The 25518-nt window shown below is 45.6% G+C and overlaps 1 protein-coding gene across 3 annotated transcripts; it reads right to left on the reverse strand.

The window, feature by feature from the left end:
* Positions 1–9: 9 nt before the first annotated feature.
* sorbs3 (sorbin and SH3 domain containing 3) lies at positions 10–19662 on the reverse strand. 3 transcript variants are annotated; one of them, XM_035378883.1, is made up of 20 exons: positions 19597–19662; positions 18241–18437; positions 17812–17888; positions 17238–17374; positions 16760–16823; positions 15555–15593; positions 15282–15387; positions 14539–14653; positions 11971–12024; positions 11362–11469; positions 10166–10224; positions 6488–6609; positions 5672–5730; positions 5269–5315; positions 4765–4879; positions 4541–4666; positions 3287–3859; positions 2701–2804; positions 2336–2442; positions 10–2126 (listed from the first exon to the last, which is right to left on the reverse strand). In XM_035378883.1, exons 1-20 carry the CDS (start codon positions 19606–19608, stop codon positions 2065–2067), a joined length of 2283 nt encoding a protein of 760 aa, XP_035234774.1. In that variant the 5' UTR covers positions 19609–19662; the 3' UTR covers positions 10–2064. The 3 variants fall into 3 exon arrangements, with proteins under 3 accessions (XP_035234774.1, XP_035234773.1, XP_035234775.1); XM_035378882.1 differs by having other exon boundaries at positions 17812–17884; positions 18234–18437; XM_035378884.1 differs by lacking the exon at positions 11362–11469 and having other exon boundaries at positions 17812–17884; positions 18234–18437.
* Positions 19663–25518: the final 5856 nt, after the last annotated feature.

A 25518-nucleotide genomic window follows, 5' to 3' on the forward strand; every position in this document is an offset into this window, starting at 1 on the left:
ACAACTGGGCAGTTTTCCATCACTTGAGTACATTTTATTTGATTATCATCCAAATATATGAGTACCTTAGAAAATGCAATACATTCTGTTGCCAATAAAATATATTATTTATTTCCGTAATTTATTAACTGATTTAAACTGATTTGAAGTAGTACAGTGTCTGTACTACTTTATATCTGGTACAGTCAGGAACCGAACTATGTTTGCTTTGTTTTATTCAGTAAGATCAAAACAAAGAGGCAAAAAAACTTGCATAAATATTTAACCTTCTACTACATGTGTATCTTCCATTTGTCACCATTTTGACTGTCATTCCATGCTTTTCTTCCCGGTGGTCCTGAATATACCCAATATGAGAATTGGACTCTTATTTGTTGCATTAAAAAGGGCGAGCGTTAGAGAGAAGGCACTGAGAAGACAAACTATGATGAAGCACACATTGTGACAACACAATGCAAAAGTCCACTGCCATGTAAAGGCTCAGTGCTTGGCTTGCTTGCATCTTAGCATGGATTATATTAGTTTGCACAAGCCTAAATGATTAGCGGGTTTAAGTAATATAAGTATCCATCAGACCTAATCTGTTTATTTTGAAATCAATACACACCTCAACACTGGTAAGCAAAAGCTTGTGCGTTGCAGTACAAAGAAACTATAGTGAAATCAAATGTTTTGTGAGCCAAATAATTTTGACCCTTTTGTTGGAGGAATTTTCTGTCAGTTTCTTTTTTTTGGGAAGTTAATAACAAACATCCATGACAGTGAACATTGATGGTGTATGTCATATACAGGAATGCAAACAAGTTACAAAGAAGGTTTTTAGGCATGACATCGGGGCTACAGTTCCATTTAAAGTCCATCAGTCTAGTGGAAGCCTGTGGTAACGTGCCCATCCAGCTCATTGATTGATTTCTTCTCTGGTCCAAATTTATGACCCTGTTTAATTTCCATTGGTGAACTCGTCCTGGATCACCCAACCATTGGTGACTTGGCACAAGTGTCATTCTGCCCTTCTACAAGGCTATCAGCTCTCACTTTCACTTTCTTCACTTTCTCTGTTCCAACCACTTCCTCAAATACTGCAGGCAGGATTATAGATTAACCATCACTTAGCTCATAACGCAAAGCAAGTAGTGGGCAATAACAGATAAGAAGACATGTTATAAAACAGACATGTTGTATGTTTCCAAACCATATTATTATCCTGGATTGAACTGAAATAAATTTGGCACTGCTTAGGAACACATGCTCTGTCGAATAAAAAAAAAAAGCAATACTCATTTTGATAGATTAATCTGCCACATTTCTGTGACATTTTTGCCTGTGCACCCAGGAAGTCATTAAATATCTGTGATTAAAGTGACGGCAGAACTAAAGATGATCAAAAGGCACTTTTTCTATTGCATGACATTTACAACAGAGAAACACTGAGAAAGATATATGCCTCATAAAATGAGGCAATCTGGGTATTTTTCTTTCCAATAAAGGCACTTTGTTATCATTTGGAATCATCTTGGCTCACAAGTGAATGCTGAAACAGTATTGGATTTAGTGTGAAACCTGGAATGATTCATACTTCTTGAGTGCAATGTGTTTTACAGGTGGCTTGATAATCCAAGGATGATACAAAGTCCAAAAGTTCAACAAGGACGCAGTTTTAGTCCAATCCAGAGGAATGTTTTTTTGCAGTAATGGTGCAAGGCTGGTTGCAGGCTCGTTTTCCGCAGTACCTGCATCTCAGAGTTCAAGCGGCACATGTGGCTGTAGGAAGACACTCCAAGGCTGATATGTGATAAGCCAACATGCCAATGGCAAAGAGACCCTTTGCTTTATGTGCTCAAATCTCAAGGCTGAAACAGTGGCCACTTTGGTCACCTGGTCACTTGTGCACACAGACACCATTTCTGTGAAATTGTAGGGGAAGGGAGGTGGATGGGAGGTGAGGAGCTGTCATTAGTGGCTATCTGGCTGTTGTGATCTGTATGCTGCTTAAAGCAAAACTTGTATAAATAGTCAAATATTTTAGTCCAGCGTGTTTTGGAGCAGGAACGTAGTGATAATCACTCAGACAGGTGTCACATAGTTCCCTGGAAATGTCCCGAAAGCTTGAGTTCTTTCTGATGTACCTGTTGAGGAAAAAAGACATGCATGTAATTTTCAAAACAGCGAAATTTCACAACCAAGGCCAGTCTCTATCCATCTAAAAATGAAACTTGTAGTATCATGTTATACCCAGTAGAGGGCAGGCTTGTGTTGACTTAAATTGCCTTATGTTTTGGCAGCACACAACAAGATGCTAACCTATGATGAATCATGGTTCAGTGGGACACATTACCTACAAACCAGCCGTCATCACACTTCTCCATCACCTGTACGACGTCTCCTTCTCGTAGTTCCAGCTCATCACCGTTCTGTGGCCTGTAGTTATAAATGGCTTTATACCTAGGGGATTGAAACGGGATGAAGAAGGACACTGGAGGAGCAGAGCTTGTCCAGAAATAGCAAATAACTGTATAGTGATTCAGGTTAGATGACCATCTCACTTTCTTGTGTAAGGGGATCATAGACATATGGTCTCTGCTGGTCACATGAAAGACTATGTTACAAAGCAAAATGTCAGATGTCAGTTCTGAAAAAGTAAGAGCTTATAAAAATGTGCTGTCTTCATTTTATGCAAACCCGCTTCGAATTCAAACTCACGGTTGCCGTTGGACCACTGTTGAGCTGGGATTGGTGGGAACTTTGGCTGTGGGTGGAGCCTTGCTGTGCTGGTTGGATAGGATGGAGTTTATGGTTGGTCCATCCTTATGAGAAAACAAAGGTCTTTCATAATTAATTTCATAATTAATTCATAATGACTAACTGAAACAGCTGTGCCAACTCACTGACGTATCTATATTTCCTCCAAGCGACCTACATTACTAACTGTAATCCTATTAGGTCATATTTACAAATAAAAATATGCGATTCTCTTTGGGTTCTGAAGGTGTACGTTCTCACTTCTGTCCAATCAGAGATCTGAATAAAGGGGAACTGTGCCCATTTTAAACTGATGACTTAAAGAAAAATTTGTGAATACAATCTTATTTAGGATGTAGGGCTGTTGATCTCAGGAGGTAAGTAACAGTTGGCTTCTGCATTTCTTTCAGTGGTTTCATGTTCATATACAGTATGTCAAATACTAGAGGGGTATTCATCATTCTGTTAAAATTATAGGTTAAGTATAGCCTGTCTTGTTTTCTCAATAATCATTAGCCACTTGCAAAGAAATCCAAAAATGGCACACCTGAGTGGAATAACCTGGCTTGGGAGTGGCATTCAACATGGCTCCTCCCCACTGGGGAGCCCCCGACGTCTGATTGGACAACGCCGGTGCCGGTCTCTCGTCTCTGCTGAAGGAGTTATGGGCTGCAGGGTGCGTCCCGCCCCAGTGATTGGTCTGTGGAGTGGGGGAGGTGGAGACGGGGGCGGAGCCAGGCCAGTGACTGGGGGCCGGCTTGGAGGGGGCGGTCTGAGCAGGGGGCTGGGGTGAGCGGGACTGGAGCCCTGCCGTTCCGTAGGGGGCTGGGGAGGGCGGGGACTGGGACAGCCCAGCAGGGGAGCGCTGCTTCCCGGGCGAGGGCTGCGGGCTGGAGCTGAAAGCCACGGGGGAGAGGGGCGAGTGGAGAGGCCGGCCCGGACTGAGAGGCGAGGGCGAGGGAGAGGTGGGCGAGGGAGGGTACTCGTCTGAGGATTTGGTGCGGGGCATCTTGTTGACTTGGACATAGCTGGCAGGGAAGATGCCACTGCGGGAGGTGCCAGGGATCCTGCCCTCGAGCCAGCTGTCATCCACACGCCTGGTCACACAGATTCGCTCCCCCTGAGAGAGAGAGAGAGAGAGAGGGAGATAGAGAGAGAGACAGAGAGAGAGAGAGGGTTATCATAGTTTAATTGATTCAGCTCCACACAGAAGCCTGGATTCAATCAACATTTGGCCTTAAGTTTTACTAACAATTAAATGTAAATGCTACTTTGATTTTTAACAAACAGTTTGGCAAGTTCAGCATTCACCACCAAAATAAGTGAAATATTGTGCTTTCATAAAAACACCAGCATCGGTTTGTAAATTAAGATCAAATTTTAATTTAGGTATGACTAATGTGTCTCTGATTGGTCTAAGATATCTATGAGTGGTCTGAAAGTGTTGTGAATGCCATGGGAACTCTCTGAATGATTTGTGACATCTGCAAATGGTCAGACATCCCCCAAGCCTCAGGCATCTAAGATCCATGAAATCTGCGGATGCTGTGATCTACACAGCACTTAATCCCTCTGTTTTATCCATGCTGTACAGTGAAATACAGTCCAGCGCTTGCACATTTATCCAGCTTCCTACTGTTAAATGAAACAATTTCACAGACTTATCCATTTCACCCTATTTTACTTGCTTAAAGGTCAGCTACAATGTATGCTGTTAATGGTTGAGGTCACCTAGCATGGATGAACGCTCGAGGAGTTTGACCCCCAGGGTGTCTGAGAAGGGGCCGTAGGGGAGCCTGACCTTTCGGAAGGAGAGCTCGATGGGCAGGTCCGCCGGGAAGTTGAACTGGGCGACGGCCTCCCCGTACTCCAGCACCTGGATGGTGGGGGACTTGATAGGCGTGGGCTTCTCGGTCGGGGGGATGATCTGCTCGAGGAAAGCGGAGAAGGGAGGGTCAGCGAGGCCACGGAAAGGCAAGATCGTGCAAATTCCGGAGCCGTAGGGTCAGTGCTCTCGCCACCCACCTCCACATAGGTGGCCGGAAAGATTCCGGCTCTCCCGTGATGCTCCCCCTCGAACCAGTTGCCGTCCACTTGCCTGTGTATGTACACCACATCACCCTTCTGCAGGGTCAGCTCTCTGGAGGTAGACAGTATAATAAGTAAGGAACTGGTCTTGTACCCTAATGGTCACAGGTTCGATTCCAGGGTGGGACACTGCCGTTGTACCCTTGAGGAAGGTACTTAACCTGCATTGCTTCACTATATTAAAAAAAGTTGTGTAAGTCACTCTGGATAAGAGCGTCTGCTAAATGCTTGTAATGTGATGTAAGATAGGGCAGGGCCCAGAAGGAGAAGAGATTGTGTAAATATTTATAGACTAGAATTGACTGTGTGGTTATGTGCTTTTTGTTAACCCAAAAAATTTGAGTTGAGGAAGGCCTTATTATTACAGGCTGAGTGAAATTATCTCATCAAGAAGAGGAGAAATAATTGGCTCACAGACGGCATCGCAGGCATTAAACTCACTTGGGTGACTGTGCTTGGAAATTGAACTTGGCCCTTGCAGCTTTCATCTGTGCAAACACAAGAACGGTTTCTCAGCAGTTTGCTCAGAAAATCAGATTTCAAGTCCAAAGAGCTTCAATTTGCAGATGCTGAAGGTCGTTTCACAGAATTGTGCAATTTAATAAAGCCAAGTGTCGCTAACAGTAAGTAGGTCAGACAGAAATAGAAACAGTGAAAGACTCAACCCCTTCATACTACAAAAAACCTCTCTTAATGCAACAATCGTGTTGAAATCACACACTACACCCCTTCATTACATTTGCAGGATTCTTTCCACGTACATTCCAAGACGTTTGATGTGTCTCTATTTCCAGTTCCTTTTAGGACATGAATTGGAAGTCCCAAGAGTGTTCATGGTTCTTACCTTCTTCTCCTCTCTCTTGGGCGGGAAGTCCATGGCATCAGGTGAAGAGGAAGGATTGCCTATGGGGGGGGGCAGGCGGGGGGGGGGGGGGGGGGGGGTTGTGAGAGACAGGGAGCACATTCTGCTTATTACAAGGAGAGGGGGTGTTCTCATGAAGGGACATGCACTCAGTTTGACGTGCTGGACTTGACTTCGCTCATCTAACAGGTAATCACATCTCAAATTTCAGTCTATAAAATAGGAGTAATTAGCAATAAATAAGCAATAAGTGCATGCCAAACAAAGTTACTGTCACTTTAAGAAAGTAATAGGTGTGATGTTTCAGGTGGGAGGGTAAAATGGAGAATATTTAATCTTTTCCAGCAAGATGTACAGTTCGCACAGGGAAGCCAAACTTTCTGGCCAGCCCTGCCCAGGCTAATCTCCAAGAAAAACAATTGGATCACGCTAATCTGCAATCACGGCTTTCGGCTTCCAGAGCTAATTTTCTGGTTCTACGCTCCGCCCTCAGCTGAACCAAAAACAGCCTCCGCGCCTTTATCTATTAGAACTGTGTTTTCGGGAAATGGACTTCAGAGGAAGCATGTAACCAACACGGAAAACAGGACAGCGACATCCTGGTTTTGCACACAGATATCAATGCACAGATTAAGTGAGCAACATGATCCCTTGCTTGTGATTTCTGCCCGTGATAAAATAATAAAGAAGAAAGGCAGTCAGAAGGTAGAGTAATAATTTTGGAGGAGATTGAGATTGAAGCGGGGCTGTGCTACACCATAACTAGGTTCCCAATCGTAAAGCATTTGAAGGTCCTACCTCTACCATGTGTGGGGCTGGATGATGTCCTTTGTGCTGCGCTGAAGCTGGGGACAGTTGGATGACTGACAGGTGCCACTCCCCAGCTTTTGGTCGCCGGCTGCTTTGCTGCGGTCCTCGGGCTGAGGGGAAAAGCATGAAAGATTAGAGCAGCAGTGCAATGTGTCAGTAGCAGCGCATCAGCGGCGGAGTGTCAGTACCAGCGTATCAGCAACAGTGTGTCAGTAGCAATATGCCAGCAGTGTGGAGTGTCAGTAGCGGTGCATCAGCAGCAGTTGCGTCAGTAGCAATGCGCCAGCTGCGGTACATCAGTAGCAATGCATCAGCAACAGAGCGTCAGTAGTGCCATGTCAATTGTGGCATGTAGGTAGCAGCGCATCAGTAGCCCCACATCAGTAGCAATGCGTCAGTAGTCAGAGCATCAGAAGCATGCCTCTTCTGCTCTGGCCCATGACAGATAATCTAAGGAGACAGGAGTTATGTGTGTAGTGCTCTTTCCCAGCGTTTGGATTCCAGCAGGGTTTAACCAATAAGGCCTCAGCGCTCGTTTGTCACGTGGCCTCAATTCCTCTGTTCAACCACTGGTGAGCATAAAAAAAATGAAATGGGCAAAGAAGTGGCCAAGAAATGTGGAGAGGAGATGAGTAGGGGCGAAAAAAACATGCGCGCAGGAAATCCAGAACTTCCCCCTTAAGAATTGGAAGCTCACATCTGTAACTGTGAGAAAACAGATTTTTATTTTTGACGCGTTGAGCAATATCATTCATGGACTTGGGTTGAAGGCTAGATGCAGCGGTGTTCATCTGAGAGGAGCCAGAGTGACTGGGAACTCAAGCAATAACTCAACAGGAACCTTACACAGCCATCTGTCTGGCTGAAGCAGCTCGCTACCTTCGAAGCTCATTCGTCAGGTCCCGCTAAAGTTTAGGCACCCTGACCCCCCAGCTGTCAGGCACATGCTTCATCATTAAACCTCAAGCCCAAGCTGGTCCTTCACAGCCCCGTGTTGGGTCACTTTCTGCCCTGAAATCAAGTCAGCAGCCCGGATCAACAGGAAACTGTGAAAGTTTGCTATATTCGCTGGGTTGTGTTTCCACTTCACATTGCCAAGGTAACCAGCTAGTTTACTGCATCCTGAGGGCGGGGGGAAAGACGCGGGGGGTAGAGCAGACTGAGAAACATTCACTCCTTTTAACAAACAATAACAGAGAGAGCGGTGTCCAAGAATGCATTACGTACTTGGTAAGAAATCTGCAAGAGTGCACTTGTGGGCAAACTGAAATTTGATGGGGCATGTTAAAATAAGAAAGCTCTCCTCTGGCTCCCATTTCCTGTCTAACAGTTCAGCGCAGGTCCCGTTAGCTTTCCAAAACATTGCTCAGACGTTTTCCTAAATTGGCTGCCCGTAAAAGCAGATACAGATGTGTCTACTGTAGGAGGTAAGGAGTTTTGTCCGTCAGACCCAAATTGCCAGAGCATAACATAGATAAGTACACCCTGACAAAGCAGGATTCGGAGGGACCTGCCCTCCACCCCTACTGGCCCACCACAAACAGGAGCCCCACTGTCATGCTGGGACAGGTCTGGGCTCCAGGGCGCGTAATGAAGTCAGAGTTTGGGGTGAAAGTATTATTTGGCCCCCACTGACTGCAGTGGAAAGAGAGAGAGGAAACATAACTGGATTAAGGGCTCTGCGGGGGAGGTAAACAGAGGTATGCAGGCTTCCAGCCAGGAGTTCAACCATTAACTTGCCCAAACACCTTTAAAGCTCCAGGACTGACTCTGCAGCAGCTGTAGGAGGTGAGCAATTGTTGTTTGCATAAAACTGGAAAAACATGTTGATTAAGTCAGAGGAATACCATTACCTCTTTAAACAACAGGATGCAGCAATTGATTTAATGAACTGGATACTTTTTGCGAGGCCGAGACACAGAAATTTTCACCTTCGGAATAGGCCTCTTCAAAATATGACTTGTATTCATGATTTTAAAAGAAAAAAAAAGTCTGATGTAATGTCCTGTACCTTTGCCAGCTTCTATGTGGCAACTTTTTTTTCCTTCAACTACATTTTCAGCCTTTTCCTTTTGCAAAACCTTGACCTACACTGTGACTGGGCTGCTACTGTGCGCTGTATTCTTCAAAGCAATGCAAGCGCCAGGAAAGCTATGAAGAAAGTGAAAGGGCCGTTTTATTGTTGTGTCGGGCTGTGATAAGATTGAAAATTGAGCTCGCTGCAGAATAAAACACTAAAGAGCGTGAGGTGTGTTAATAAATTGGGCGCGACGCAAACAGCGGCAGACAAGAAACCCGGCTGATCACATCTACAAAAGGGTCCATTATGTTATTATAGTCTGGCTCCAAGAACGTGGGAGACAGAAGACTAGAAGCCAAGATGTGCCCCTCTTTCAAGTATGTTCTGTTGGTTACAATGAACCGTACCGGTCTGTGATATTTCACAGAAATTGCCAGAAGTCTTTTCATTGTAACTGGCTTTTGTCACAGGTGGATTGGCTTCCTTATGAGGAAATAAACCACTGAAACATAATAGCTAGAGAAGAGTCTGTAGAAGGGCAGTTAAATCTGTGAACCTTGAAATTATTCAAGGTTTAAAAACAAGGCCACAAGCACATCAGATCATAAACTATTCTTTCCAGAAAAGGCCAGAAACTCTTCCAATCAAATATAATATCCCTATAAAGAAACACACGTGCACATTTGGCTTTAGAGATATATGACAAGCTGTACTGCTGTTGATAAAAAAGCATTCACTTCAATCAAACAGTTCTGAAAAATGCAAAACTAAGCCAAGACCAGAATGTGGAGCAGCAGTGAGTGTGTCCACAATCAGGACAGCAGATAGAACCTGTTGCTGTACAAATCCCTGTACATCCCTAAAAACAGTGCAGGCAAAGCCACAGCCGTCCAGCCTAAAGGCTTTCTGCTAAGCTCCTTGTCAAACTTCCTCACAGAAACGGCTTGAGTTCTACTGCTGGGGATAACTCAGGCATGTGATTAATTCAAACATACACACAGCCACACACATCTGCGCACACAAACATGTACACTACCACAAAGACCTGAACAAACTTACAGCAAGGCACAAGTGCTCATAACAAACACACACACATGCACACACAAGCATGTAAACACACACATTCACATATGCACACTGACAAAAACACACACTTATAGCAAGACACATGTGTATGTAACACACACAGGTAAGGATACTGAGTCACATAATGCAGACACACACACATATAGACAAAATTACACACATATACTTACATCCACTATATATACACACGCACACACTCAAACGCACACATCCATGTAGACATGTGTGCACACAGCAAAAACATAAACTTATATACATGTACTTACATTCACGCACATGTACTTGCACACACATATTCAGAAACACATCCAATAATGCACGCAGGCACACACACACAGACATGTGTACACACAGGAACCACACACACAGGCATGCATATACATGCACGCGCACACACACACGCACACATGCGCGCGCGCGTACACACGCACACACACACACACACGCAGGCGCACACGCACACACACACAGACATGCATACACACGCACGCGCGCACACAAACGCACACAGACACACACACACACAGGCTGTGAGAAACCCACCAAAGGCTGTCGCTCACCTTGCTTCCTGTGTGCTCCCTGTACCCGGAGTGGTGGCTGGGACAGAGACCCTTGAGCCCTGGGAAGCAGAGATCACATTGAAGTGTGTTCTCCAGAGCCTGTCCTGCTCAGAGAAGCATAGAGGAAATATCACAGCAGTTCACAGAGAATGAAGGCAGTGACCACTCCCGGCCGGGGAGAGAGCTCGAGCTCCCCTGGGTCCTACGGTCCACTGTGTATCATTACAAAGATCGGCAGCTTGATTAACAATTGTTTTTGTAAAATGTCTTTACTCAAGCTAAATCAAATAAATTACACATTCAGAAGTTACATGCATAGAGAATCTGAGTTATCACAGCAAATTAAGATTGTGAAAGGGTCTGCATCTCAGATGGGAATCCACTGTGAATAACCACACTGAGGTCACTTCGTTCCAATTCCCATCTAAGTGCGAAACTTGGCATGCACCACGGCACGCAGACGCTACTCCAAGCAGGTTAAGGTTGCGATTTGACTCATTGCAGCCACTTCCGCAAAAGACCGGAATGGAACGAGGGCATGCTGATTTTGCCCACTCGGATCGCCCATCGTCGGAAAACATTGTGCGAAAGCGGGTGATTTGCGGCAGGCACATTCCGGGTGATTCCAGGGCAGGCGGATTTCTGGGCACATGAGGGCAGAGCTGCCCAAGCGGAGGCGGGACGGTGGGCATGCAGAGCCGTCCGTCTCTGATGCACATATCCTGGGGGAATCAAGCGCTGACAAATCAGCGAGTTACTTCTACTCAGAGAAAGACACAGCGTGAGAGAGGTCCGGCGATGGAGGGCACTACATCTGCAAAATGGGAAGAGCCCCAAATCCACTCCAAAATACAGGGCCAAGACAACAGTCCCATTAATTACCTGCTCTTAATAGAGAAACTGGCTCATGGAGCCACCATTCATAACTGACTAATGGTAAAGATTATAGGAGGCTGTACAGTACAGCCTGTACTTCTGATTCAGATACTGGTGGCCTGTTTGATTGTTCTTCTTGAGCAGCTTTAACAATGGCACAAATCCAAAGGACGGCTCAGTGCTCATGGACACCGGACCTCCCTCTCTGCGTCTCTCTCTGAGCGGGAGCTCGATGGTGATTGGCTGATGCTGCAGGTGGGGCGGGACGGATTTTCGAGAATGGAGGCACGTGCATCAGCGGAGTCACGGGGGCTCAGTACCTCACCCCGGCCTCGCCGCTGCTGTTTCTGAGACAGCCTCCTCTCCAGGCCCTGGATGTCCGAGTCCAGCTCCGCCTCAAAGCGACTCAGCTCTGAGACCAGACTCGCCTGAACGAGGCGGGGGGCGGGGTCAGGGGCCGGGCCGGGGGGGGGGGGGGGGCAAGGGGTTTGAGGAAGGGTTACTACACAATACACACAGTAGGGCTATGGCGCTCCTCCCATCCAATCACATTAAACCTATACACTTCTGCGTTCTAATACACACTGAACTACTCAAAGTAGAGTTCGCAGAATGAATGCAGGAGAACAGCTGTCACCCTTACTAATTCAGCTCAGGAAAATAAGTTCCCTCCAATTCGGTACCCCTCCCGGTTTTTACAACACAGGCTGAGGCTTCCTGGTCTTTTAGTGGCACAGCCTGGACTTGAGCTCTGAAGCCACAACTCAGCACCTGTGCCCTTTCAGTGAGTCTATAGCTTCGACACCAATTCTTAAAGTTGTCAGAAAATTTAAGTGAGCACATCTCGATGAGCTAAAACTAATATGAGGAGTCCCTTCGTTCCCTGTATTGACCTTGGAGTTCATACGCTGGTCCTTTGTGCCACTCACCTCAATAGGGCACGACCGAGGCTTCACCAGGTACTGCTGGGCTGGACGGTTATCCTGAGAAAGGGGAGCACAAATACTGGTCACTGAGGGAACCAGATGGTGCTCTCAGACCCCCCCCCCCCCCCCCCATGGGGGATAGGATACATTTTTTGTGGAAGGATTCAGATGGAGAAGTATTCTGCCAGAATTGGCCTCATGATTTGAGGAAGCAGAAAAAAAAGTGGTTTAGAGACCTAATCATAATTGTTTACCCTGCAAATGCATTTAAGTCAAACCTCTTCACCAAAAGGCTGTCATGTAAGCAAAATGTGTGTTTCGTAGAAGCCAAAACTATTGCTTAATTGCCAAAATGACTGATCGCATTCTAGCAAATTTCAGTAGATTCAAAAGTCTGGAAATAAAACAGACCCTGTCCTTTTGAAAATCGCGATCCACAGGACAAGGCAATAAATGGATAGTGACGAGACCCCATACCCAACCGATTGCGTAAACCATGGCTTTAAAAGGGGAAGAGTTTTAAAGAGATCTTTATAGTCCCTTGGAATACCTTGGCAGAGTGAGTCACTGCCCACGCCAGAGCTGAACTTCACAGGCACCATTTATCACTGCTATCGAAATAATACAGACGGTGAGGTCATCGCGCGAGTAGCCCAGCACCTGATATGGTATTTGCACGCCTGTGAGAAACGAGCAGCAAATCGCTCCTGAGTCTTTTTACCTTCGGCCGTGGAGCTCTAGCCGTGAAGTTATGTTTGACGTTGTCTGGGGGTGGGAGGGGGGGTCGAGAAAGCCTCCACACTGGGAGGCATTAGACACCAGCGGACAAGCGGTTAAAGGCATAATCGGCATCACAAGGCACCGGTGCCCCGCACAAACTGTGCACTGAGACGGAAACAATGGCTTCTTGTCCTGGCTCAAAGAGCCGGGCCTATTCAGCCGCAGATCTGGGACACAGCGACAAGAGCTATTGAAAGTACCCCCCCCGCCCCCCCCCCATGCACCCCCCTTCACCTCAGAAAATGAACACACATCCTGGTCAATCGCAGTGTTCATTCACAGACACACAGAAAATTAGGAGGTGTTAGTCTTGTCCGCATCCCCTTGTGGCGTATCGTGTGCCGGCTCTGCTAGCACCTCTGTGTGAGGTCTCGGTTCGGAGAGCAAGACTGTGCCTTTGCTCTCGGAGGTCACCCCCCCCAGACTGCAGTTGGCAGCGACACACTGCTGCCCTTGCTGAAATTATCCAAGGATCCCATCAGTAGCCTTACTTACTGTCCAGTAAGAACAAAATGAAACAATGGAACAAAATGGCCCCCGTGGCTGCCTGTTCTATAGTCACAGCACCGGCCCGGAAACATGCTGCCTGACGAGAGTCACATGTTCGGAGCGACTGCCCAGTGTTCCACTTATTCACTATGTGGCATCAGCACCATTGTTATACTGACAGAGTTGTATCACAGTACAATCACCCAAAGACAACACAGGGAGACCTTTCCACAAATACTTGTACCTGTTTCTTTGAGAGTCCAATTACAAAAGAGAAGGAAGCAAACACAGACAGGTATTATCTATGTACATGTATATAATACAAAGAATTTAATATTTTAATACAAAAACATGGGTGTGGCCTTGGCACAGTCAGAACTGTAGGAATACCTGATATGGCATTCTTTCACAATATAAGGTATTAACAGAGCTTTACTCCTTAAAGGAAAACGAATGAACCGAAGGAACAGCTTTGGCAGGGTCCCAAATCTTACCTACTGACTAGGTAAAGGGGAGGGGGGGGGGGGGCAGTGATGGGGCAGTGAGAGAAGCCTATGGGACATGGGGCTGACTATAGACTCCAGATCCCATCCAATCCCTATATCTGAGCCCCAGTCACAGAGCTTCCATGCGCCACACTGCCATGGTATCGGCCCACAAACACGCCCATCACCCGCGTGACAGAACACAAAGCTCCAGTCTGAACGCCAGTACAAGGCAGGCATTAAACTACATAATGAACAAACTGTCACAGGCTTTAAAGAGGCCTATTCAAAACCTTCAGGGTTTTTTTTTTCCATTGGAGAAATCCAATAAAGTCATCTCATTTTGTTTTCAGTTCAGAAAACACAGATCCATTCTGAGATTTAAAAAAAAAGTTTTCTGCAGAATACTTACAGGATCCCATAGTGTGCATAAGTCAGAACATCCAGTTTTATTTTTTAGTTGTTATTTCACATTCTTATTACATTAAAACTATATAAGCATTCCAAAGCTAACATATTTTGTTAAAGAATGATCAGTTCCAACCCTAAAAGGAAATGAATGCTGCTTTTATAGTATGTGCAAATCCATTCTGCCAAGCAAAACCAATGTCACCAATTCCCTATTATTACTCACACAGTAAAACATTACCGGCAAAACAAACCTATTAGAAACTCAATGACTCAAAGTTCTGAACCAGTACAGATCTATGAGTTCCTCATTTTTCCCCTGAACTGGTAATGCTATTAGACTACCTGCTTGTAAAGCAAATAGGTATTGCTTTTGCTTAACTCTCCACCCGTAAGCAGTCCCTCTTACCTGTGCGAGGACCTCAGAGTGGGTGCTCTGTCCGGGTTCGAATTCGAATATGCTCCTGGGTTCAGGGTGCCTTCTCCCTCCGTTGGACTGACTGTCTCCATCCCCTAGCTCGCTCCTGCAACACACCCCGCCCCGCCCCACCAGGAAAGGCACGTTTATCGCGGTTCCAATGCCGGTACCTGCAGCAACAGATCCCAACACGCCTCTCCCACTCGTTTTTTTTTCTCCTTTTTTCTTTCTTTGCGGCTGGGGTATTTGCTGGTATTTACGTAGGAGGCTACTGCCTCAATCTCCAGGCTGCCTGCTACAGTACCCCAGGTATGGACTGAACACTGGAACACCCCAAAAGGTAGATAAAAGAACCATTCATGGCATGATACTAGTATATCCAATATACAGTATGTGTACTATATACAGTGATGACTATCCTTAATATGACCTGACTTTATTACTGTATAGCTTTATACGTTCTGTCCATGACAAAGTCTATTATATCTGCATGATCTATTTGGCAGCCAGATAAAAAGATTTAAAACAGGAAATATGAGGCCACTTCCCATGAATGATTACTGATGCTAAAAAAATGCGTGACACATCCTCATTTGCCAATTCCCTTTTTCTCTCTCCCTCCTTCTCACACTCTCTCTTCCAATTCTGGAATATAGAGCTAAACATCACAGCCTTTCCCTGACAGTCCCTCTCTGTGAGTCACACATAAGGGGCCTGCACATCCCCCAACTTACCAGTCGGGCAGTGCGCCATACGGGGTGAGAGTGAACAGGTCCTTCTCGCCCCCCTGCCCGTCCACAGAACCCGCGGTGGGGGGGTCTCTGCCAGGTTCGGCATCCCCTGAGGGTTGGAAAAAGCAACAGCACCACAGTGAACCAAGTCTGAGCGTGTAACACCATGAGGAAATTTCATCAGCCACAGCTAATCAATCCCAGTTTGTACAGTATCAAATCAGAGATGGGGGTGTGATAGTTAATACAGCTGGAGTTAATCTTTTCCATACTTACTGTCCTCTGGCCACAGCCTGGAGTCACACAGGTCAGGCTCTGTGAGAGAGAGATGAGAAGAGATCTTTACCGAAGCTGTACCGAAGGACCTCCACAACATGCAGCACATTTTTTAAAAAGCCAACTGAAATTGAAATAAAATATTAAAAATACATTTGCCGCAAGGAACAGATTTCATCATTAATGCACCCAGTTTCTTACCGAGTCTGTAATTAGAGTGGGGAAAGAAAGAGAATGAGAGAGAGTCTGTTTTTGTCTGTAAATGTATCGGTACTTTTGCAACTCCTGTCATGTCAGTAAAGCCATTTTTAAAAATATGAGAGAAACAGCTAGAGGGAGATTTAGTGATTCTCAAGAACAGCACAGAAAACAAAACCCTTAAGAGGAGTGGTACTGAGTAAAGAAAACCCGTGGGATGGAGGTAATGAGTGTTTTCATGCATGAGATAATGAGACCCCCTCTCTGTGAGCACAGATGGGGCTGTTAAATGACAATTATTACCACCAATCACTGTCACAGCATTGTTAGTTAAGCACTCTCTCTCCACAGTCACAATGGTGAGAGGCTGATTCCATCACAAGAAAACCTTTTTTAACATTCCCCATCTTGGGCACTGTAAACCAGTGAGGTTACAGTACAGAAGGTTGCCCACACTGAAAGAAAGACTATCCCTGTCATTATCTCCAATCCACCGTTCATGCATGATGGCACATTCCAATAGCATTACCCAAAACTTTGTTTCCCACCACCAAGTTTTGTTTTCATTTCATTGTCAATCAAGTTTCCACCTCTGACAACGTAATGAGTGCCTGTCATCTGAACACCAGGGAGAGAGATAACCATGTGAGATCTATGCACATTAAATGTGTTTGGCCTCTTTAGGGTTAAAAATCTGTTAAATATGTAAGAACACAACCAAAATCTCCAAAATAATCCAAAATATATAAAATACATTTTTATGCACTGTATATAATAATATATATTTAATAACACCTGTCCCAACATGAGCAATCAATTCAGCCAGATCCTTGTACTCAGATCAGTTCTACAGTTCCCCCATTGTTTTCCATACAGTGATACAGAAGCCACGTGACGCTGTGCTTTCCTTAACCCCAGAATTACTCTGGTTTTCCAGTGACTGACACTGACTGAAAGGAATTCCTCAGTGGGCGGGGCTGTGGCGTGAGATGGGAGACATCGCCTACCTGGTGGCTTCTTGTGGATCTGTCTGAACATGCTCCTGTACCAGTCCTTTGGTTTGTTCACGCTCTGATGGAGAGAGAGAGAGAGAGAGAGAGAGAGAGAGAGAGAGAGAGAGAGAGAGAGAGAGAGACAGAGTATAGTCATTAAGGGTAAGGTTGATGTGAATTTAAGAAATAGTAATAATTTTACTATATCGCTCACTCCACAATGCTGGACAGATTTGTGAAAAAAGTAAAAATGTATGGAAAATATATTTCATAATATGTGTAAAAGCTACAGGGGATATGGAAGTGTCCAGTGTGTGAGGTACAGGGAACATCTGTGTACAGTGGCTTCCTATGTATTAAACGTGTAGGGGATAGTGAACTGAATGAGGATTCTGTGTGTAACAGGTATAGAGGGCAGTGGAGTGAGAGCCATAAGTGCGTGATGTAGGGGAAATGGAGGTGGCGAGTGGTCGTGCGTGAGTGGTGTGCTTACTGATCTGGAGGCAATGGGCATTCCGGTCTCATCCACGGGGCCAATGCCGGAGAACTTGATCAGCCTCTCTTCAGCCGGGACAGACCTCCGGGGCAGAGTGGCAAACAGCCTGGTCTGCACGCCATTTACCAGGGTCCCTGTCATGGAGAGAGGGGGCACACGCAACCTCAGAATTTACTACAGCCAGCATGGGGACATCCATGAGGCAGTGCTGGGACCACCTCACAGAGACACCCAAACAGGAAAATATTAACAGAAAAGTAAACACCTTGTAGTTTACAGTACCATTCATTTGAATCATTTATAACATGAATTTTATGTTGGTTTGATAAATTATTCAGCAATTTATAAGTACCACATAAATACATGTTCCAGTACTTTCTTGATGGTCCCCTTATATTCCACAATATCAGGTCCCCTGATATTGTGGAATATTTTTACAAAATGATAACAATAATATACACATATAGTATAGTTACCAATGCAAATGTAACCCGTTTTCTTAGAACTCCATATCGGGCTTTAGACAGTAATTAATTTACTCAGTGCTCTGCATCATTTGAAAGTGCCTTACCATGAGATTTTGGGGGGCCATAATACGAGCCAAAGCTGAGGGTTGGTGATCCACTGCCATTGGTCTCAGAGACCTTGAGGAGAGAGCCAATGAGCTTAGGACAAAACTTTGGGTAGGAATCAGCAGGAAAACATGTTACTCAGACCCTTTAAATAAAAGCCAGGGAGTCATAACAGGAAAAAATTGGCTAAATGAGTTAACTCATTTAATACAAAGAGAGAGGCATTTTCCCCTAACTTTCCAGCCACAAGAGATGAGCTGTCATACTTAAGTAGCCCCACATGGGGGCACAATTGTCTCCTATATGATGCAGAATTTCTAAATACTTAAATGTGCGACTATCCTGCACATGAGCAGGGTTTTTAACAGAACATCTTAATAGAACGTTTGTCTGTCTCACTGCGAAATCGGGAGTGGCTTGCCTTCATGGTGTCGGAGGGGTGTCTGGAGTTGTGGCTGCCGGTGCGATAGGGGCTAAGAGGTGGGGTGGGGAGTCCAGGGGAGATCACCACCTCCTGGGTCAGGTCAGGGGAAGAAGGGTGGAAGTGCTGCGGTGGGCTGGTGCCGCCATCGTCCGAGAAGACAATCCGCGAGCCATTCATATGGTCGAAGATCTCCACCTGTCGCTGCACGGCAGCGGAGAGAACGGAGAAAGGACCGGTTTAGCCTTCCCGCCATTTCTGTCCGGGCTCACATCCTGCGATTTATGACTTTTTTTCCCCTGAGTCACGGGCTCTTGATGTCACTTTTGAGAGACTTCTTTCCCAAAGGGCGAGCGGTAAGGGGTAAAAGTGACTGTAAAGCCTGCTTCTCGTCACTGGGTACTAATTAGCCCCTACTGTGCGCGTCCCGGTGAGAGTGCACTAATTTATTTAAAGCAGCGCTCAGAGGAAGTGCTGTTCCACCCACTTCATCATCTCCTTTGCAGAGGCTGGAGAAAGGGCCCATTCAGGGGGACGATCGGGAGGGTGAAATAAGAGAGGCTCATTATGTGGCCATTAACCGCCCATTCAGCGCTGCTGCCCATTCTGAGGAGATGAGGCGTTGCTGGGGCGGTGGGGTCGCGGGGAGGAGGGCGTGTGGGGGGCGGGGGGGAGGGGGGGTGGAGGCGATGACGTTACCCACCCACCCGTCCGGCGGAGTAGCAGTAATGATGCTCCCTGTGCTCCCCTGCCCCACCCCCAAATTCCATGGAAACCCCCTCCCCTTCCCCCTCTTGTGCACTAGCCCTACCTCTTACCCCTGCTCCTGTTTGTTTATGTGCGAGAGGGGTTTTCGAGCCTCCGCTGCCCTCGCGGTTTGTGTTCTGGGGTCATGGGAAGCCCCAGGGTTTCTCACAGCTCGTGAAACTGTATCTACATAAATCAGGGAGACGCCATTGAGCCACTAAAGGGCCGGGGGTATTTTCATGGAAATTTTCGGCCCTTCGAACAAATTGTTTTTCTCCCCTTCTCAGCCTGTTTTGTTCACGTCGGGTGTCGTTGCCTTGCTGCTCGACTTTGAGACGGCAGGCTTCCAGGTGCAGTACAGCCCTACCTTCCCTTGGCAGGCTGCGAATACATCTCCGCAGCAAATCTCTTTGGACTCCAAAAGAGCTTTTGAGCTTTACCGAATACGAATTCATGCCAGCAGCCTGATACATTGCAAATCAGCTGTTAGCCTAGATTTATTTTAGCATGTGTTTGCTGTGATCTGTAAGACTTCAGTAAAGTGCATTATCACAGCATATACTATAGTTCTCACAGGAGACCGGGCAATCGAGAGGCTATAAAACTCCAACTGTACCTGAGGCTGCATGACATCTGTCGTGGTCACTGGGCGGTGTGTAACTGTGCGAGAGAGAGGGAGAGAGAGAGATGTTGAAATGACACCGCCTGTAACAGACTTGTATAACAGACAAATATGACAAAACCTCGGGAACCTGGGACCCTGCAGCTAAGTTCTGTGTTTTCCTAGCTGCCAGTCACAGTAATTGATTTGAATGAGACCTTCAGTGATGCATAAGCACAGACATGATTTTTTTTTTTATGGTTCGCCGTTCTCCGTGAGGAAACAGAATGTTTCATTGTGGTCTCCACACAAATACAAAAGTCAATATTAACCTAATCCCAGCTAATACATGATTCAGCTTAGCTTTCCATTCCACTTCTGTACCTGTGTAGAGCAGTCTGTCAATCTCACTGTATCACAAGACCCTGGATATTACTGCCCATCACCATACTAACCCTACATATATGGATACAGAGGTGCGTGCGCACACATTCACACGCGTGCATGCACAAACACATGCATAGCTTTACTGCCAGGGTTAAACCTAGGCATGTGATAAATACATGTAAACACACATGCTTGCGCGTACACACACACACAGAAAGGTAAGTTATGTAAATAGACACATACACACACACATGCACACGCACACACACGTACACACACACTGCATCAATTCACGTGGAGAAACACACAGAAGGCCCTGAAAGTAATTATCCCTTCTGATTCTGATGACAATGTGAAAAACTGTTGTTGGTTAATCAGTAAACTAGGCCAAATACTACGCCCTGCTGTTTCTTGCAGTGCTACACCAAGACGGAACAATACCCTAAAGCAGTACAGAACATACTGTTTAAAAAAGTTGACCTATTCAAAACCAGATGGATTCCTATTGTATTGTAGGGATGAAAAAACATCCAATAATCAACTGAGGCACTTTTAGACATGTCTAAGAACAAAGTTATTTCGGATAAATCATTCAACAAATGCTGAACTGAGACACAGAGAAACTTGATAAATGAACTGTACTTGTTCACATTCTCCACATTTTCTTTCCCAGAAAATGATTTATTTATTTTCAGTAAGTTTGCTATGTCAGGCAAACATCAGAAATGTGCTTGCCAATTAGCTGAAATTGGACTTGGCATCCACTGAAGATCTAACTTTTTTTTCTAATTTGCTAGTAGTCTTCAAAGAAAAGTACATTTGAAAAAATGGAAAAACCTACTGTATATCTGTCTGCATTGCACATAGGTCTTCATTTATACTGGCATTCTCTTGGTTTAAACTGATTCATGCAGGCCCATTGGCCATCCTGTCCTGTTCTTGCAAGTGAGGTCTTGACCTTTAAGGATAAGGGGTGTTTTATGCTTCTCCACTGTCTAAGTGTGCACAATTTGTGAGCTTTCTTGGAAAGAGACAGCTCAGAAGCCAAGGAAGTAGAAACCACTCCTGAACCAGGATATGTAGGGGGTATAGTTCACAATCCAAGAGAAACTGCATGTAAGCACAATCAGAGAGCTCCAGGATGGAAAAACGCGGTTCATGTTCCTGTCTCTGCTACTCCGTCAGGATGATTTGAAACAATAATCGTGAGTCACAGGCCTTCTCATTTATTCCATTACAGTGTGCCTGGTGAGACTAAGCAGCCATTGCAGAAAAATGAAATGCTGGTCTTAGTTAATGCTCCCAATCAGGGGCCATCACCGTGTTGGCTTGTGGTTTGACTTTTTGGTCAAAATGCAATTTTTACCACGGACATACAAAACTTGAAGTGGTCAAGTTTTAATTAATTTATTTATTAGTCTCAGAAAACATTAGATTGTCAATATTTTGACAAGAAAATGATTGCAATGTATATTATCATTCCCCAATCAATTTTTTTTTTTTTGCCACAGACACAGACAAGTCTTGCCACGGACACGTTTGTCCGTGTACGGACACGTTGATGACCTCTGCTCCCAATCCCCCTGCAGCTCTGAGAACCAGATTACAAGAGCTGATGCTACATCAAAGAACCTGTGGGCTGAAGGGGAGGTCATTTCCGGAGAAAGTAGAGGCACTCCCTCGCTCCGAAGCCTGAAAAAAGGGGTCGGAGCAACACAGAAGTTTGTTGCCACAGAAACCGTGCTATTGGGGGCCATCTCTCAGGGAGCTTACACAGAGCGTTGGGATTGATAAGCAACTCCCCCCCCCCCTTCTCTGACTCAGACCGGGCAGTAATGTTAAAGTTCCGATTGCCCTCCCGATGAATGGCTTTTCCATGCCCCCCTAGTAACTGGAACATCGGTAACCATAAACTATGTGGTCTGTTTGCCCTGAGAGAGATCCAAAACACCAGGCCACTGGCACAGAAGCTTTAATCACTCTCTTGTTCCAACAGGGTTATGTCACTCCAAATGACTCATCACTGCCAAATGAGCTGCATTACATAACAAGGAAAACACTTACGAATGCTAAGTGTCTAATTCCAATGCAACACAAGCACAAGAGCAACCTTTGAATTCACTGGAATCCTATACTTAAGTTCACTGTTGGAAGTACCTTGATCATTAGCGCCTTCAAAAAATAACATTTAGCAAGGCCCATAAAAATAATTCCCTGGGGCATTTGTAATGTTTCGCCTAGTCTGTCATCATCAGTATTCACCACTGAAAACTGAAGCAGTTAACTGGTCATTTGACATTATGCTGCTTTCCATCACAGGGTCATTAACTTACAGAAAACCCAGAGCTGTGACTCTGTGCCCCCCTTCACATTTCAGTCGGTTCTGAAAACGGGGGCGTGCATTTCATGTCCATTTGTACAAATGCTCTTCACTCACCGGGCTGCTTAATTCAGTACCGGAAAAAAGGAACAATCGGGTTTGTTCTTTCCTATTACACTGTGGCTATTCATGTCCATACTCCCAGCCGAGGAATAAAGACACCCCATTTTGTTTCTCTTTTTCATTCAGAAATTCACTGTGCTGAAATTTGTGCAATTTTCGGTATTCACAAATTAACTGTAATTTTTCTTAATTGTTGCACTTTGGAAGAAATGAGATGAATGAGAGAAGAAATGTCCTTTATGATTTAATGTGCCCTCATAGCCTGACAGTACACAGTGCATTTCGGAACATACAGCATCTGGGACCCACACCAAGAATCTGACTGAAAAACAAAAATGTAAAAAAAAAAAAAGAAGAAAGAAATCTCAAGCCTTAAAAAGTCAATGGCTTGCCCTCCTCTGCAGTGTGTCTGACGTCAGCAGAATTCATTGCCTAAACAAGTACGGTGGGAACTTCAGCCCAAAAGCTGTGTGGACCAACACGATTGCCAGACCCACACAACAAAGACCACAGCAAAGGAAGCCAAAACAAGATCTAACCTAATAAGGTAAAATCAGTCCTAACATTTTGTGAAAATCCCCCCTCAGAGCAGGCTAGCTTCATCAGATATGTTTGTGTCCTGCATGTTTTAAAACCCTGCGCATTCTTCATGGCTTACTAATACCAAGCTTTGACTCCAATCTGCCGCTCTGGTTGGGATTCCCTCCAAGAGTGGACGTTATGTTTGTTTACTGCAGTGGATTAATTAATGTGCACATGCTCTGCTGAGGCTCCTCGGTCACTTATTTACAAATGTTTTTTTGCCTAATATGGGGCTGCAATTCTGAGTTTGCGCACACACACAGCAGACTCCCATTGGTCCTGCCAGGATGCCGTAAAAAGTGCTGAATTCCATGTCGCGGCCTCTGTAAACTTGGCAGGAGATAAGACACGATTCTAGAAATGTTGAGAAGCCCATCCTTCTGGCAACCTTGCCTGTCTGTCACATGCCGTTTGTAAACTTCTAAATCATGTTGGAAAGGGCTATGCCTGGAGAGTAACAGCGATGGATTTGTCTCCCAGGCATCCTCATATATCACTGACAAACAGCATATCCATGGCGCTCTAATACACACTGCTCTGCCAGTGACCCACTCAAGCATGTGGTCTCATTTCAGGTAGTGAAAGTGGGTGGGTTGCCAGTCATTCAAAACAAGGATGGTGGGAGGGTTTAGTATGAACAATTCTCTAAACCTACAGAGACAGAACTCCCTCCATCCATCCACCCATTCATCATCTATACCTGCTTATCTTGGGCAGGGTCGTGGGGGGAACTCCCTCCAAAGGACCTTTAGAAGGGTCCAAAGAGCAAACTGGGGCATTATCTGAAAGACCTGCTTCAATTTTGGGCTGGCTATTTTTTCTACAACTGGAAAAAACACAGCTCCAAATTAAGAGTAAAAATCAAATATTAACTGTGTGTCTCTCTTTAGCAGCTGAAACAAAATGACAGAGCCATTAAATTTTGATAGAGAGGGATCCTTTGGTCAAAGACAAAGGTGTGTCATTTCTCAGAGAAACCTCCCAGTGTGATCCCAAAGTAAAGGTCCACCTCACAGACTGAGAAAAATTTCCCCTCCATTTCAGGAAGGGGAATCCATGGGATGTAAGAACAGGCTTTTCACCTGAACATGGTGTGAGGGTCCGCAGTGACAGACCCAGGCAGTGTTAGCGAGCCTTGGGTGGGCCTGCTGTCCAGCACTGACCTCGCTGCCCCTCACGCGTCCGCATTGCTATCCCAGGGTGCCCCGCTGTCAAGGCAGCCACAGCAGATGCCACATGAACAGCTTCTGTTGCCCCTGGCAGCGACACAGCCTCGACCCCTGGCTTCTCCTACCTACCTTTCAATGGCTGATTACTCTTGTCAGGCAACTACTGATGAGGGTAAAAAAAAAAAAATACAACTGGAGTGACCCCCCCACCCAGCTCCATTCCCCACGCTGTGGAAATGACAAAGCCAGATAGCAGTGAATGACCTCCCCGCTTTCACCTTCTCTGTGTCCGCAGGCTCTGAGAGGACAGGGCCAGGGTTAATGATTGACTCCAGTGTCTGGGAACGGCTGCTGATTCCATCCCATAATAGTGGACGTGTGCCCCCATAAAGGCAAGACTCCTTCAGACATGGGCCAAATTTTGATGAGCACAGGTTTGCCTGCCGAAGATAACAGTAACAGGAAGATCTCCTTCTCCTTCTCAGAACACCCACCACGGGACCTCTATCGGGAAGAGTAAACATCCCTTGAACTTTGTCCTGTAGAGGAAGCCCTTGTGTTTTTCTAGTCTAGCTTTCTGTGTGCCATTCTCAAACTGTCACTTGTGCTACTTCTATGTTATCACAGGAAACCGAATGAAATAGTTCCTGCAATATGTCCAGTAAATGGTAAACAAATGAACTCATTCCTCACTTTATATCACTTCCGGCAAATCACACCTTCAAAGCACCGCTGGTTTGCTTTTCCAGATCACCCCCTTTACCACGGCAGCCATTTTCCTTATTCTGTATTCAAAATCAATATAGATCAGGCCAATGATACCATCAGCATAGCAGGCAAAAACTGCATCACTTCTCCAAAATGCCTGAAATCAATGGCTAATACTATGTAAGATAACACCAGATGGATGTATGTTAGTGCAAATGAAAAGAAGGTACGTTTTTACATAGGCTGAGAGAAGGGACTTGTTTTGTTGTTGCACTGAAAATTGAGGCTGTCCACTATGAGGGGAACAGAATCATTCCACCCATTCCTCAAATGATGAACTCGGAGTGTCTGAAACACAGATATAGACCGTACAAGGATCTGATCCACTGATATTATCCTGTGGGTGAGGGATATACACATTTATCACAGGCAGAAGCATTCCGTCTCCTTGTATGGTTCTTCTCTCAGCCTGCCAAGGCTGGGGAAAGCCAGGCCTCACATGCTACTTGTTAATGAAGTGGCCAAGCAGTTTATCTGCGCGTTCTTTCAGATGTAAATTATGCAGCCAATGGGCCTCCCCTTCAAAGGACCAATGGCAGACCACTGGACTGTATAATGGACGAGCATTTTAACTCTCGTCTATAAGTG

Source organism: Anguilla anguilla, chromosome 10 (genome assembly GCF_013347855.1).
Source record: "Anguilla anguilla isolate fAngAng1 chromosome 10, fAngAng1.pri, whole genome shotgun sequence".
Classification (NCBI taxonomy): domain Eukaryota; kingdom Metazoa; phylum Chordata; class Actinopteri; order Anguilliformes; family Anguillidae; genus Anguilla; species Anguilla anguilla.

Coding starts and splice junctions, on each gene's coding strand:
- sorbs3 (XM_035378882.1), bottom strand. Junction 5,731..6,487: donor CAGCCCCACACATGGTAGAG/GTAGGACCTTCA, acceptor CCCCCCCCATAG/GCAATCCTTCCTCTTCACCT. Junction 2,805..3,286: donor AGCCAGGTTATTCCACTCAG/GTGTGCCATTTT, acceptor TTTTCTCATAAG/GATGGACCAACCATAAACTC.